Source organism: Callithrix jacchus, chromosome 5 (assembly GCF_049354715.1).
Source record: "Callithrix jacchus isolate 240 chromosome 5, calJac240_pri, whole genome shotgun sequence".
Classification (NCBI taxonomy): domain Eukaryota; kingdom Metazoa; phylum Chordata; class Mammalia; order Primates; family Cebidae; genus Callithrix; species Callithrix jacchus.
The window spans coordinates 96,484,471-96,501,284 of NC_133506.1; the positions used below are offsets into that span (position 1 = coordinate 96,484,471).

Here is a 16,814-nt window from a genome sequence, read left to right on the forward strand (position 1 = left end):
AGGCTTTAGCCACTGTCTCCTGCTTGAAAAAAAACATTTTTTTTCTGAGTTCTTCCTGTGTGTCAGAAGTTGTTCTAGATGCTGAGATTCAGTAATAAGCATAAGGTCTCAGACAAGAGAATAGATAGCACATTCATTTGATCATTTAAAAAAAATCTGTCTTCATCCAAAAGTATCAGTAATATTTATGGTTCTTTGCTGGGTATTGGGGATACATATAAATAAGGCAATTAATTTCTTTGTTTTCAAAGAGCAGAGGGGAGATATGTAATTAAATAAACTAATACCATATAAGCTATGTTATTTTAAAGTTAAAGCCTTGAGAATTTGATATTGAATAAGTGATTGTAAGGAAAGTTATTTTGTAGGAGGGACACCTAACTTTAGGTGGTGGGACATGGAAGCAATTAGAATAGGTTTCCAAAAAATAAAGAAGGGACATTAAGCCAAAGACACTGCAGGGACAGTAGCAGAGAACATAATGTGGTTAGGGAATGATAAGTAAGTAGTTTGCAACAGCTGGAAGCTCTCGTATTTCTCTACCTTCTGGTTTGAAGGTTTGCATTTAAAATTTTTATCTATTTATTGTGTGTTATGACATTTTAGATCTTTTTGGCCTAAGCCAGAGAGTCTCAGTCTTGGCAAGTGATATCCCTGTTGGCCCTGTAACCATAGACTAAGGTATATTTTCTTAATTTGTCAGTGGTGCCCCATGATGTAATTTCAGAACCTTGTGAAGCACCCTCTTCCTCAATATCCTGGTCTCATCTACTTTCTCAAAATTAGATCTATAATAAACTCCTTCTGGCCAGGCACATTGGCTGATGCCTGTAATCCCAGCACTTTGGGAGGCCAAGGTGAGTGGATCACCTGAGGTCAGGAGTTCGAGACCACCCTGACCAACATGGAGAAACCTGGTGTCTACTAAAAATGCAAGATTAGCCAGGCGTGGTGGCACATGCCTGTAATCCCAGCCACTTTGGAGGCTGAGGCAGGAGAATCACTTGAACCTGGGAGGCAGAGGTTGCGGTGAGCCGAGGTCATGCCGTTGCACTCCAGCCTGGGTAACGATAGCAAAACTCTTGTCTCAAAAAAAAAAAAAAAAAAAAGGGAGGACTCAAGATGGCGCTGTGAGAACAACCCAGGATTGGAGCTCGCGTTGAATCCGCAAACGGTGAGTCTGAGCTGCATTTCCAGACTGATCTTTGTTGCCCACAGAACGGGGAAACTCCCAAGTATAAAAAAGACACGGGACGCCAGGCAGTAGGTCTGCCTGGCGAAGCCGGAAGCCGGGGCGGCGGCGGCCGGCCCTACCCAGCAATCCCCACAGGGCGCGCTTGTCCGGGTGCCTTGTTGAACCAGCAACCTGAGACTTGAGAGGGCTGGACTTGAGACTGAACGAGACTTGGACAGAAGCCCAGCCCAGGGGATTGTAGGGACAGATCGTTTGGGATACCCAGTGGGACGAACAAAACCGCGATTTCAAACTATCCCGAGCAGACAGCCCGAGACGCTCTGTGGGGGAGGGGCGTCCACCACTACCGAGGCAACCTGCCCCAAATGAGATACACGCCCACTGCTGATGGAGCCAGCTGTTGCCGAGGCAACCCGCCCCAACTGAGATACACGCCCACTGCTGACGCAGCCAGCCGTTGCCGAGGCAACCCGCCCCAACTGAGATACACGCCCACTGCTGACGCAGCCAGCCGTTGCCGAGGCAACCCGTCACTACTGAGATACATGCCCACTGCTGACGCAGCCTGCCGTTGCTGAGGCAACACGCTACAACGAAGAGACTCCGCCGCAGGGCATGGCGGAGACCACAGCAGAGCCTGTAGGAACAGGGCGAATCACACAACAGCAGGGTGGAGCCTCGGCAGCCAAACAGTGGCTAGTCTGCCTTCTAGCTGGGCAGGACACCTCATCGAACATCCAAAAATAAAGCCCAAACCCCTCAACACAGAGCATTTGAGGGAAAAAAAAAAAAAAAGGGTTTTTTAATGAGCTCTGTTGCAGCAGAATCAAACATAGCAGCCTAACAACCCTGAAGGAACAACAGAGCGCACAGCTCAGCAATTAAACCCCTATAAAGTACAAACTGTCTCCTCAAGCAGCTCCCTGACCCCTCTATATCCAAAAGACTGACATTAGGCAGGCACCACCCTGGGACAAAGATAGCAGAAAAAGAAACTGGTAGCATCCCTCGCTGTGCCACAGCTGCTAGAGGTGCACCCCAGACAAGCAGGGTCTGGAGCGGACCTCAGCAGTCGTACAGCAAAGGGGCTAGACTGGTAGAAGGAAAATCAAGCAACAGAAATACTTCATCATCAACATTCTGGGTGTCCACTCAGAGACCCAAACGAAAAGTCAGCAACTACGCAGACGACCAGCGGAAAAATCCACAAAGATGGGAAGAAACCAGCGCAAAAAGGAGGAAAACACCCGAAACCAGAACACCTCGCCTCCTAGAAAGGACCAAAACTCCTCACCAGCAAGGGAACAAAGCTGGACGGAGAATGACTGTGACGAAATGACGGAATTAGACTTCAGAAGATGGATAATGAGAAACTTTTGTGAGCTAAAAGATCATGTATTAAATCAATGCAAAGAAACTAAGAACCTTGAAAAAAGATTTGAAAAAAGATTCGAGGAAATGATAACAAGAATGGATAACTTAGAGAGGAATATGAATGAATTAAAGGAGCTGAAAAACACAATACAAGAACTTCGTGAAGCAAACACAAGTTTCAATAGCCGAATTGACCAAGCAGAGGAAAGAATATCTGAAGTCGAAGACCAACTCAATGAAATAAAACGAGAAACCAAGATCAGAGAAAAAAGCGCAAAAAGGAATGAACAAAGTCTCCAAGAAATGTGGGACTATGTGAAAAGACCTAACCTACGTTTGATAGGTGTACCAGAAGGGGACGAAGAGAATGAATCCAAGCTGGAAAATACTCTTCAGGACATCATCCAGGAAAATTTCCCCCACCTAGCAAGACAGGCCAACACTCAATTGCAGGAAATACAGAGAACACCACAAAGATATTTCGCAAGAAGAGCAACCCCAAGGCACATAATCGTCAGATTCAACAGGGTTGAAATAAAGGAGAGAATACTAAGGGCAGCCAGAGAGAAACGTCGGGTCACCCACAAAGGGAAGCCCATCAGACTCACAGCAGATCTCTCGGCAGAAACACTACAAGCCAGAAGAGAGTGGGGGCCAATATTCAACATTCTTAAAGAAAAGAACTTTCAACCCAGAATTTCATATCCAGCCAAACTGAGCTTCAGAAGTGAAGGAAAAATAAAATCCTTTGCGAACAAGCAAGTACTCAGAGATTTTGTCACCAGCAGGCCTGCTTTACAAGAGCTCCTAAAAGAGGCACTACACATAGAAAGGATCAACCAGTACCAGCCATTCCAAAATCACACTGAATGCTAAAGAGCTTCAACATAATGAAGAATCTATAACAACTAACAGGCAAAACAGCCACTTAGCATCAAAATGGCAGTATCAAATTCACACATAACAATATTAACCCTAAATGTAAATGGACTAAATGCACCAATCAAAAGACACAGACTGGCAAATTGGATAAAAATCCAAAACCCATCAGTGTGCTGTATCCAGGAAACCCATCTCACATGCAAGGATACACAAAGGCTCAAAATAAAGGGATGGAGGAAGATGTACCAAGCTAATGGAAAGCAAAAAAAAGCAGGAGTTGCAATTCTCATCTCTGATAAAATAGACTTTGAAGCAACAAAGATCAAAAGAGACAAAGAAGGCCATTACATAATGGTAAAAGGATCAATACAACAAGAAGAGCTAACGATCCTAAACATATATGGACCCAATGCAGGAGCACCCAGATACATAAGGCAAGTTCTTAATGACTTACAAAAGGACTTAGACTCCCACACAATAATAGTGGGAGACTTTAACACTCCACTGTCAATATTAGACAGATCAACCAGACAGAAAATCAACAAGGATATCCAGGGCTTGAACTCAGACCTGGAGCAAGCAAACCTGATAGACATTTACAGAACTCTCCACCCCAAATCCACAGAATACACATTCTTCTCAGCACCACATCACACCTACTCTAAAATTGACCACATAATTGGAAGTAAAGCACTGCTCAACAAATGCAAAACAACTGAAATCATAACAAACAGCCTCTCAGACCATAGTGCAATCAAGTTAGAACTCAGAATTCAGAAACTGACCCAGAACCGCACAGCTTCATGGAAACTGAACAACTGGCTCTTGAATGTTGACTGGGTAAACAACGAAATGAAGTCAGAAATAAAGAAGTTCTTCGAAACCAATGAGAACGAAGACACAACGTGCCAGAACCTCTGGGACACATTTAAAGCAGTCTCTAGAGGAAAGTATATAGCAATAAGTGCCCATATGAGGAGAATGGAGAGATCCAAAATTGACACCCTATCATCAAAATTGAAAGAGCTAGAGGAGCAAGATCAAAAAAACTCAAAACCCAGCAGAAGACAAGAAATAACTAAGATCAGAGCTGAGCTGAAGGAGATTGAGACACGAAAAACCCTTCAAAAAATCAATAAATCCAAGAGCTGGTTTTTTGAAAAGATCAACAAAATAGACCACTAGCCAGACTGATTAAAAAGAAAAGAGAGAACAACCAAATAGATGCAATAAAAAAATGATAAAGGGGAAATCACCACAGATTCCACAGAAATTCAAACCATCATCAGAGAATATTACAAACAACTCTATGCGCATAAACTAGTAAACCTGGAAGAAATGGATAAATTACTGGACTCCTGTGTCCTCCCAAGCCTAAACCAGGAGGAAGCTGAAACTATGAATAAACCAATAACAAGGTCTGAAGTTGAGGCAGCAATTAAGAGCCTACCACACAAAAAAAGCCCAGGTCCAGACGGGTTCACAGCCGAATTCTACAAGACACACAAGGAGGAGCTGGTACCATTCCTTCTAAAACTATTTCAAACAATCCAAAAAGAGGGAATCCTTCCCAAATCATTTTATGAGACCAACATCATCCTGATACCAAAACCCGGCAGAGACCCAACGAGAAAAGAAAACTTCAGGCCAATATCCATGATGAACATAGATGCAAAAATCTTCAATAAAATATTGGCAAGCCGATTGCAACAGCAAATCAAAAAACTTATTCATCATGATCAAGTAGGATTCATCCCAGGGATGCAAGGCTGGTTCAACATACGCAAGTCTATCAACGTAATTCACCACATAAACAGAACCAAAAACAAAAACCACATGATTATCTCAATTGACGCAGAGAAGGCATTTGACAAAATTCAACAGCCCTTTATGCTAAAAACCCTCAATAAACTCGGTATCGATGGAACGTATCTCAAAGTAATAAAAGCTATTTATGACAAACCAACAGCCAATATCATACTGAATGGGCAAAAACTGGAAGCATTCCCTTTAAAATCTGGCACTAGACAAGGATGCCCTCTCTCACCACTCCTATTCAATATAGTACTGGAAGTTCTAGGCAGAGCAATCAGGCAAGAAAAAGAAATAAAGGGTATTCAAATAGGAAAGGTGGAAGCCAAATTGTCTCTATTTGCAGACGACATGATAGTATACCTAGAAGACCCCATCGCCTCAGCCCAAAAACTCCTGAAACTGATAAGCAACTTCATCAAAGTCTCAGGATATAAAATCAATGTACAAAAATCACAAGCATTCGTCTACACCAATAACAGACTTAAAGAAAGCCAAATCAAGAGCGAACTGCCATTCACAATTGCTACAAAAAGAATAAAATACCTTGGAATACAACTCACAAGGAACGTAAGAGACCTCTTCAAGGAGAATTACAAACCACTGCTCAACGAAATCAGAGAGGACACAAACAGATGGAGAAACATTCCATGTTCATGGTTAGGAAGAATTAATATCGTGAAAATGGCTATACTGCCCAAAGTAATTTACAGAATCAACGCTATCCCCATCAAGCTACCATTGACTTTCTTCACAGAACTGGAAAAAACCACCATGAACTTCATATGGAACCAAAAGAGAGCCCACATAGCCAAGTCAATTCTAAGCAAAAAGAACACAGCGGGGGGCATCACACTACCGGATTTCAAACTATACTACAAGGCTACAGTAATCAAAACAGCATGGTACTGGTACCAAAACAGAGATATAGACCAATGGAACAAAACAGAGGCACCGGAGGCAACACAACATACATACAACTATACAATCTTTGATAAACCTGACAAAAATAAGCAATGGGGAAAGGATTCCATGTTTAACAAATGGTGTTGGGAAAACTGGCTAGCCATGTGCAGAAAGCAGAAACTGGACCCCTTCCTGACACCTTACACTAAAATTAACTCCAGATGGATTAAAGACTTAAACATAAGACCTGGCACCATAAAAACCCTAGAAGGAAATCTAGGCAAAACCATCCAGGACATAGGAGTAGGCAAGGACTTCATGAACAAAACACCAAAAGCATTGGCAACAAAAGCCAAAATAGACAAATGGGACCTAATGAAACTCCACAGCTTCTGCACGGCAAAAGAAGCAGTAACTAGAGTGGATCGGCAACCAACAGAATGGGAAAAAATTTTCGCAGTGTACCTATCTGACAAAGGGCTGATATCCAGAATTTACAAAGAACTCAAACAGATTTATAGGAAAAAAACAAACAAGCCCATTCAAAAGTGGGCAAAGGATATGAACAGACACTTTACGAAAGAAGACATATATGAGGCCAACAATCATATGAAAAAATGCTCATCGTCACTGGTCATCAGAGAGATGCAAATCAAAACCACATTGAGATACCATCTCACGCCGGTTAGAATGGCGATCATTAAAAAATCTGGAGACAACAGATGCTGGAGAGGATGTGGAGAAAAAGGAACACTTTTACACTGTTGGTGGGAGTGTAAATTAGTTCAACCATTGTGGAAGACAGTGTGGCGATTCCTCAAGGCCTTAGAAATAGAAATTCCATTTGACCCAGCAATCCCATTACTGGGTATATATCCAAAAGACTATAAATCGTTCTACTATAAGGACACATGTACACGAATGTTCATTGCAGCACTGTTTACAATAGCAAAGACCTGGAATCAACCCAAATGCCCATTGATAATAGACTGGATTGGAAAAATGTGGCACATATACACCATGGAATATTATGCAGCAATCAGAAATGATGAGTTTGTGTTGTTTGTAGGGACATGGATGAATCTGGAGAACATCATCCTCAGCAAACTGACACAAGAACAGAAAATGAAACACCGCATATCCTCACTCATAGGTGGGTGATGAAAAATGAGAACACATGGACACAGAAAGGGGAGTACTAAACAGTGGGGTCTATTGGGGGGAAAAGGCGAGGGCCAGTGGGAGGGGGAGGTGGGGAGGGATAGCCTGGGGAGAAATGCCAAATGTGGGTGAAGGGGAGAAGAAAAGCAAAGCACACTGCCATGTGTGTACCTACGCAACTGTCTTGCATGCTCTGCTCATGTACCCCAAAACCTAAAATCCAATGAAAAATTAAAAAAAAACAAACAAAAACATAAAAATAAACTTCTGTAAAAATAATTTTCGTTTTTTAATCTTATTTTTAGATGTTAAAAACTTACTTGGCCTTATGTTTTCCAAGTGGTCTTTTATATTCTTGATGCACAGAGGATTATTACTTTTATTTTTATTTATTTATTTTTTGAGATGGAGTCTCGCTGTGTCACCCAGGCTGGAGTACAGTGGTGCAATCTTGGCTCACTGCAACCTCTGGCTCCTGGGTTAAAGCAATTCTTTTGCCTCAGCCTCCTGAGTAGCTGGGAATACAGGCGCCCACCACCACACCCAGCTGATTTTTGTAATTTTAGTTTCTCCAGGTTGGCCAGGCTGGTCTGAAACACCTGACCTCATGATCCACCTGCCTCGGCCTCCTGAAATGCTGAGATTACAGGCGTGAGCCACTGTGGCTTGCTCTTACCTTTATTAAATCTTGTCTTCTCTATTGGTATTCTGCTCCTTTGAATTTCACATTATCTACATTTTTCTAGTACTTCTCAGTTATGAGATTCTGACATGTAACTTTAAATGTTTTTCTGTTTACATTTTTATATGTTTCAAGTAGCCATCAATTACTTTTTATATACTTCCTTATTTTATTAGATATTTAGATGTAGTTTAGCAATAGTTCTTTCTGCCAGATTAATGTGTCTGGTACCTATCTTACATGTATTCAATCTACCATGCCTGCCATAATTTAATCTTAACTAGTTTGCTTTTTGTGATTTTCCTGTCATGTCATATTTGTAGAAATTTCCTTCATTTCTGTTGTAGTATTTCTTCCTCTTCCTCTTTTTTTTTTTTGAGATGGAGTCTCACTGTGTCGCCCAGGCTGGAGTGCCGTGGCAAGATCTTGGCTCACTGCATCCTCCACCTCCTGGGTTCAAGTGATTCTGCCAGGTCAGCCTAGGGAGTAGCTGGGACTATAGGCACCCACCACCACACTTGGCTAATTTTTGTATTTTTTAGTAGAGATGAGGTTTCACCATGTTGGCCAGGCGGGCCTCGAACTTCTGACCTCAAGTGATGCACTCACCTCAGCCTCCAAAGTGCTGAGATTATAGGCATGAGCCACCATGCCCTGCCTACCATTCTTTTTTAATGAATGTTTTGGAAACTTTGGAGGAATGGTTATTTTTGGCTTTACTTCAAGATGCTATACTCATTTTAGTTTAGAGTAAAAACAAAATATTGTGAATGTTAAAGGGAACTTGTGAAAATGTCACTTTATTATACTTGTTCACTGTTAAAGATTAGATTTATACTATTAAGTAATTGAATGATGTTAGAGAAACATTGGATCAATATATTGTAATATTGCCGGGTGCGGTGGCTCACGCCTGTAATCCCAGAACTTTGGGAGGCTGAGGCGGGTGATCACGAGGTCAAGAGATCGAGACCGTCCTGGCCAACGTGGTGAAACCCCATCTCTACTAAAAAATACAAAAATTAGCTGGGTGTGGTGGTGTGCACCTGCAGGCCCAGCTACTTGGGAGGCTGAGTCAGGAGCATTGCTAGAACCCGGGAGGCAAAGGTTGCAGTGAGCCAAGCTCACGCCACTGCACTCCAGCTTGGCGCCTGGCAACAGAGCAGGACTCTGTCTCAAAAAAAAAAAGATATTGTAACATTGTCATCTGAGAGTAAGCCTAGTTTTAAAGTGCTGTTTAGATTGTGTTTATTTTAATTTTTATTATTTTATTTTGATTTTTTGAGACGGAATCTCATTCTTGCCCAGGCTTAAGTGCAGTGGTACAATTTTGGCTCACTGTCATCTGCTCCTCCTGGGCTCAAATGATTCTCCCACCTCAGCCTCCCCAGTAGCTGGGACTACAGGAACATGCCACCTGGATTGTGTTCGAAAGTTTATCTTGAATTTAAAACTTATTTTTCCATAGAAACAATGTTCTAGGTGATTAGGTTCATAGGGTGGTGGCTTACAGAAAATTAAGCCATAGTGTAATTAAAATACTCTATATTTACAATAAAAAAGTAGTAGAAACAATACTATGGGAATGCTAGATAAAGCAGAATCATAATTAAATGGGAAAAGTCATTTAAAAATGTATCTAGGGCTCAGCGTGGTGGCTCACACCTGTAATCTCAGCACTTTGGGAGGTAGACGTGGGTGGGTCACCTGATGGGTGAGGAGTTCAAGACCAGCCTGACCAACATGGCAAAACTCCGTCTCTACTAAAAACACAAAATTAGCTGGGTGTGGTAGCACATGCCAGTAATCCCAGCTCCTTGGGATGCTGAGGCAGGAGAACCGCTTGAACCTGGGAGGTGCAGGTTGCGATGAGCTGAGATTACGCCATTGCACTCCAGCCTGGGCAACAACAGCAAAACTCTGTCTGGAAAAAAAAAAAAAAAGTATCTAAATGCTAAGACTTGAGAATATGAATAATCTTCACTGCTAGGTCATCCAGTTCTTTTCAGAGATTAATTCAGCCGTAGCCTTGGAGTGTTAATTGGTATTAACTACTATTAATCACCTGGAGACAGAAAAATACTCTTAGGAAATTCTGTCCCTTTGTATTAAGAACTGGGAGTTGTCAGTAAGTGAGATGTATGATTATGCATATACTGAAATATATATATATATATATTTCAAGAGACAGGGTCTTGCTCTGTTGTCCAGGCTGGAGAGTGCAGGGGTTCCATCAGAGTTCACTGCAGCCTCCAACTCCTGGGCTCAAGCAGTTCTCCCACCTGGACCACTGAGAGTGCTGGGATTACAGGTGTGAGCCAGTGCCTGGCCTCTTCATTTATTGTTCTTTCTGTTCCTCAGACTAGATAATCTAAATTGACTATCCTCAAGTTTTGTAATTTTTTTTTCCTGCAAGTTCAAACCTGTGTTGAGCTCAGTTAATGATTTTTTTCATTTCATTTATTGTACTTTCCAATTCCAGAATTTCTTTCTTTTCTTTTTTTTTTTTGAGACACGTTCTTTCTCTGTTGCCCAGGCTGGAGTGCAGTGATGCATTCATAGTTCACTGCAACCTCATACTCCTCAACTCCAGAATTGCTAATTGGTTTCTTTTTATAATTTCTGTCTCATCTCACTGTTGATATTCTCCACTTGGTGAAATGGTGTTCTCATACTTGGTTACTTAGGCACAGGTTTTTTTTCTTCTTTGACCTTGTTTATAAATAGTTCATTTAAAGTGTTTACCTAGTAAATCAAGTATCTGGACTTGCCTATAGACAATTTCTATTTAATGCCATTTTTCCTGTTTATGGGCTGCATTTTCTTGTTTGAATGCCTTTGCAATTTTTTGTTGAAAATGAGACATTTTAAGTACTGTAGTATGGCAGTTCTGGAAACTGGATTCCTACCTTAGGGTTTATTATTGCTATTTGTTGTTGTTCCTGCTGTTATTTGCTTAGTGACTTTCTTGGACTGATTTTATAAAGTATGTATTCTTTTTTGTGTGTACTTATTTATCTTAGAGGTCAGAGATTGTTTTAAATGCCTTGAACCTGTAAGTTCAGCCTTGACTGAGGGATTCTATACTACTCAAATGTGCCTTCAAAAGTTGTACAGTCAGATTACAACTCTGCTTTAGCCTTCACTTCCTGCTTGTGGGGAGCTTTAAGGTCAGCCAGAGAGGGAGATGTGGGTATTTTTGAGCATTTGCACAGCTCTCTGTTTGCAGGTGGCCTTTTAGATTTCCAGGAATATGTCAGAGCCTTTTAAAGCCCTTGTGGACTTGCTGTTTTCCAGGTTTTCTAAGTTTTTTGGTTAGCCTCATTGGGCCCATCTGGCAATGCTTTCTGAGGCAGCTGTGAAGTTGTACAGTTGCCACTGATTATTCTTGAAGAATGCTGGGGAAAAAGTTTTATTTGCAGAGTAAACTCTAAGCCAGATACAATGAAGACAGATCTTGAGAGTGGAACTTTTTATTTTTTTTATTTTTTAACTAGACTGCTCAGCAGGAGAGAGTGGAACTTTTTAGTGAGCTATCAGATAGGTCAAATATTGACACTTCATTTAAGAAACTCTAAACCCATTCTGCCTCCTTCAGTGGCTGCTTGACTGTTGGTTTTTAGGGCTTAGGGAGATTGTTGATTTTCAAAGCTATTGCGTAGCTGGGGAGAAGGCGAGGGGAATAAAACATGTTAAAACACCACAAATAATGCTTTTTTAACAGAGGTTGAGCCTTTTTTTCTTTCTTTCTTTTTTTTTTTTTTTGAAAGAATCATCTGTCACTCAGGCTGGAGTGCAGTGGCATGATCATGGCTGACTGCAGCCTTGACCTCCCAAGCGCTAGTAATCCTCCCACCGTAGTCTCCTGAGTAGCTGGGACTATAGGCATGTGCCACCAATTTTTGTAGTTTTTGTAGAGAAGGCATTTGCCATGTTGCCTGGGCTGGTCTCAAACTCCTGGGCTTAAGCAGTTAATCTGCTTCAGCCACCCAAAGTGCTGGGATTACAGGTGTAAGCCACTGCATCCAGCTCAGTCATTTTTCTTGAATAAAGCTCCTTGGATTACTGCAAGCATTTGGTTGATTTGGAGAATTCTGAAAAAGTTGGATTTTGACAGTTTCTGATAGTACTCTTGCTGCTTTTTTAGAAGAATGGATTTTCAGAGGTCTTTACCGTTCCAGCAATCAGCCTCCTTACAGGTTTTTTGGGAGGGAAAATTTTTATATCCTAAAATCCAAAAGTTATCTGTACATGTGTTTTGACAAGATACAGAACATTTCTAAAACATATGAAAGTCGACTTGTTCCTCTTGCCGGTAAATCTACCCCATCCGCAGAGGTGATGGCTGTTCTGACCTGTCATCATTGATTAGTTATTCCTGTTCTAGAACGTGGGGACTCACAGAACATCTACTCTTTTTTTTAATCAGCCTTCTTTTACTTAGTATATTATCTGTGAACATCATCCACGTTGTTACATATATCAGCACTTTTTTTTCCTTCTTATGACTGAAAAGTATTCTATAATAAGAATGTATCATACTTTTTTGTTTTTGTTTTTGAGGCAGAGTCTAACTATGTTCCCCAGGCTAGAATGCAGTGGTGCTATCTTGACTCACTGCAACCTCCACCTCCTGGGTTCAAGTGATTTTCTTGTCTTAGTCTCCCAAGTAGCTGGGACTACAGTTACCACTACTGTGCCCAGCTAATTTTTGTATTTTTAGTAGAGACGGGGTAAACCATGTTGGCCAGGCTGGTTTCAAACTCCTGACTTCAAGTGATCTGCCCGCCTTGGCCTCCCAAAGTGCTGGGATTAGAGGTGTGAAGCACTATGCCCGGCCTTATGTTACACTTTTTGGATTCATTTGTTCATGGACATTTGGCACAAAGTCACCAGTGGCAAAAACTTGCTAGTTTGTAGGCTCCCTCTTGCCTGAGATGTCCCATCTGGATTTTTATCATCTACCTGAAGTGGCTTTGCAGTAGCTTTTCTAGAGGGACCCTACCAAAGAGCCTTTCTGGTAGGTTAATTCACTTCAGATCAGCTGCATCGAGCAGATTTACAAATACGTTGGTTGTGCTTTCTTTGCTGCATTATACAATTTCTTCTTGTCCTAGGTTTGTAAATTCTTAGCCCACTTTGGTAGCGAAAGGTGGATTTCCCAGTGTTTATTTACCTCTGTGATTATCCTGTGATTCAGATGTTGTTAAATTTTCCTCTTTGCTTAATCTACATTTGATAGGTGTACCTCAGTGTGACAGAGAGAATGAATCCAAGCTGGAAAATACTCTTCAGGATATTATTCAGGAAAACTTTCCCAATCTAGCAAAACAGGACAACATTCAACCCCTGGTAATACAGAGAACACCACAGATATTCCTCAAGAAGAGCAACCCCAAGGCACATAATCCTCAGATTCACCAGGGTTGAAATGAAGGAGAAAATACTAAGGGCAGCCAGAGAGAAAGGTCAGGTTACCCACAAAGGGAAGCCTATTAGACTTACAGCAGATCTCTCAGCAGAAACCCTACAAGCCAGAAGAGAGTGGGGGCCAATATTCAACATCCTTAAAGAACAGAACCTTCAGCCCAGAATTTCATATCCTGCCTAACTAAGCTTCACAATTGAAGGAAAAATAAAATCTTCTATGAGCAAGCAAGTACTCAGAGATTTTATTACCACCAGGCCTGCTTTGCAAGAGCTTCTGAAAGAAGCATTATATATAGAAAGGAACAACCAGTATTAGCTTTTCTAAAAATATACCAAAAAGTAAAGAGCATCAACATAAAGAAGAATTTATATCAACGAATGAATAAAATAGCCAGTTCACATCAAATGGCAGTAACCTTAAATTTAAGTCAACTAAATCCCCCAATCAAAAGATACAGCCAAAACCTAACGGTATGCTGCATCCAGTCCCATTTCACATCCAAAGATACACAAAGACTCAAAACAAAGGGATGGAGAAAGACTTACCAACCAAATGGAGAGCAAAAATAAATAAATAAATAAAAAGCAGGAGTTGCAATTCTCGCATCTGATAAAATAGATTTCAAAGCAACAGAGATATAGTGGTAAAAGGATCAATGCAACAATAAGAGCTAACGATCCTAACACCCAGATACATAAGACCCATAAAGAGATTTAGACTCAACGAGACAGAAAATTGATGAGGAAAACCAGGACTTGAACTCAGATCTGGAACACGTAAATCTGGAGATAGGATATCCAAGGGTCTTATGGCGGTTCCATGGTTATTTAGGCTTTTAAAAATCTTTTTGATCTCACCATCCTTAGTGTATGGCCTTCAACTTTGACTTTCACTGAAATACAGATGTGTAAAATGGCTGCTGGAGATGCAGCCATTGCATCTGAGTCCCAGATGGGAAGAAGAGATAAGGGCAAAAGGACATTTGCCGGCTGTTACCTTTTAAGAAGCCTTCTTGGAGGTCCCCCTAGTCATTTCTACTACATTTCATTTGGCCATTTCTAGTTGCAAGGGAAACTGAAAAGTATAGTTATTTAGCTAAGGACATTATCATCTTGAATAAAGTCAGGGTTCTGTTTTGTCTGCCCGTTATCATTCTAACCTCATTTCTGATATCTTCTTAATTTCTTATACCTTCCTATACCTCATTTCTGACAGCTTTGCTTCTTATACCCTTCATTTATATCATACTACTTGCAATTCTTTGATTATCCATGCCAGTGTATTCTTTTATATGTGTTTTCCCTGCATGGAATGCCCCTTTCCTTTCCTTTTTTTTTTTTTAACCAGTCAAACCCCTATTTTTTAAGAATCATTACTTCTTAGAAGCCTTTCCTCATTACTCCCTATTTTGAAACCTCATTGTAATACCTTCACTGTAATATTTCCTATCTGGTATTATAGTTATTTTTATTGTGTACCTATCTTTTTTACTAAATATTGAAGTATTAGAATATGGAGACTATATTGACTGAGATAAGTAGACATTTAATAAATGCCTGATGGCCAGGCGTGGTGGCTCATGCTTATAATCCTAGCACCTTGGGAGACTGAGGCAAGCAGGTCACCTGAGGTCAGGAGTTCAAGACCAACCTGGCCAACCTGGTGAAACTAAAAATACAAAAATTAGCCGGGTGTGGTGGTATGTGCCAGTACTCCCAGCTACTCGGGAGGCTAAGGCAGGAGAATTGCTTGACCTGGGGAGGGGGAGGTTGTGAACAGAGACTGTACCATTGCACTTCACCCTGGGCGACAGAGTGAGACTCCATCTGAAAAAAAATAAAAAAGTTTGACATAGTAGACATTTAATAAATGCTGGTTGAAAAAAATCAGCTAAAAGTACAATTTAAAAATAGCTAAGAAGGACGTGACACAGTGGTGCATACCTGTAGTTTCAGCTACTTGGGTGGCTGAGGTGGGAGGATCACGTGAGCCCAGGAATTGAAGTCAAGCCTGGGCAACATAGAACATAGTAAGACTGTGTCTGTTTTTTTTTTTTTTTTTTGAGATGGAGTCTCTTTCTGTCACCCAGGCTAGAGTGCAGTGGTACAATCTTGGCTTACTGCAACCTCCACCTCCAGGGTTCAAGCGATTCTCCTGCCTCAGCCTCCCGAGTAGCTGGGATTACAGGCATGTGCCACCGTGTCTGGCTAATTTTTGTGTTTTTAGTAGAGATGGGGTTTCATCATGTTGGCAAGGCTGATCTTGAACTCCTGACCCCAGGTGATCTGCCCACCTCAGCCTCCCAAACTGCTGGGATTACAGGTGTGAGCCACCGTGCCCCGCCTGACACCCCATCTCTAAAATAGCTATGAGGAAAGTTAATGTCACAGGCTAGAAGTAATAGTATGCTTATAGGCAAAGTGCAATTAAGAACTATCTTTTAGAAAATGAGTTTTCGAAGAAAAGAGAAAAAAAATTACCTTTTAGGAGCAATAGATAATGAATACACATGGTATATAGACTACGGTATTGGAAAGATGGAATTAAAGTTTTGAAATCCAAGGATGAATGCTTCAAAGGTATTTATTATTGCTTAAAACAGAGTTACACAGAATTATTTTTTTCCCCTTTTCTCTTTGAGACAGGGTCTTGATCATAGTTCATTAGAGCCTCAAACTCCTGGGCTTAAGCGATCCTCTCACCTCCGCTTCCTGAGTATCTGGGACTATAGGTGCACACCACCACGCCCAGCTAATTTTTACATTTTTTGGTAGAGACAGCGTCTCGCTATGTTGACCAGGTTGGTCTCAAACTCCTAGAAACAGGGTCTCACTGTATTGCCCAGGTTGGTCTTCAAATGATCCACCTGCCTGCGCCTCCCAAAGCTCTGGCATTACAGGTGTGATTCACCATACCCACCCCAGAATTAGCCTTGATAGCTCTTCCTTATAAATGAATTTTTGCAAATAATTTTTTTTTGTAGATTATGCATTGTCCTCTCCTTTTTATAAAAGCCTGTGGCAAAGCAGTTATAACTAGCTCTGTTTTATTTTGGATTTTCTTTTTCAGGGACAACATATTCATTCCCTTGCTAAGTAGCACTTCATTATAAAAGTCAAGTTGACTATGGGAGAAGAAAAATTTTTCATTTAAACTCTTAGGAAGAAGAGTTCTAGGACAGACCCCAAGTCAGGGAGTCACTCAAAGCTAGCCAAATTTTTTTTTATTAGTTTGCTTTGGAGTACCTTTTTCCTTACTCCCTTCCTTTTCCTTCCTTTCTCCCTCCTGCCCTTCCTTTTTTATTTCCTTTTCTATTCTTTGGACAAATCTTAGATACTGAAGTTCTTTGTGAAGAAATAGGTCACAATCCC

General features: G+C 41.1%; 1 protein-coding gene across 6 annotated transcripts in view; it reads left to right on the forward strand.

Moving 5' to 3' along the window:
- USP32 (ubiquitin specific peptidase 32) overlaps positions 1–16,814 on the forward strand; it is a 248,828-nt gene that overhangs the window by 59,640 nt on the left and 172,374 nt on the right. For 2 of the 6 annotated variants that reach the window (XM_054256103.2, XM_054256104.2), the window contains exon 1: positions 7,175–7,322. The exons of the other annotated variants lie outside the window; for them this stretch is intronic. In XM_054256103.2, coding sequence (XP_054112078.2) covers positions 7,190–7,322 — 133 coding nt within the window. In that variant the 5' untranslated portion in view covers positions 7,175–7,189. Of the gene's footprint in view, positions 1–7,174; positions 7,323–16,814 lie in introns of those variants that run through there. 6 annotated transcript variants of the gene reach the window in all.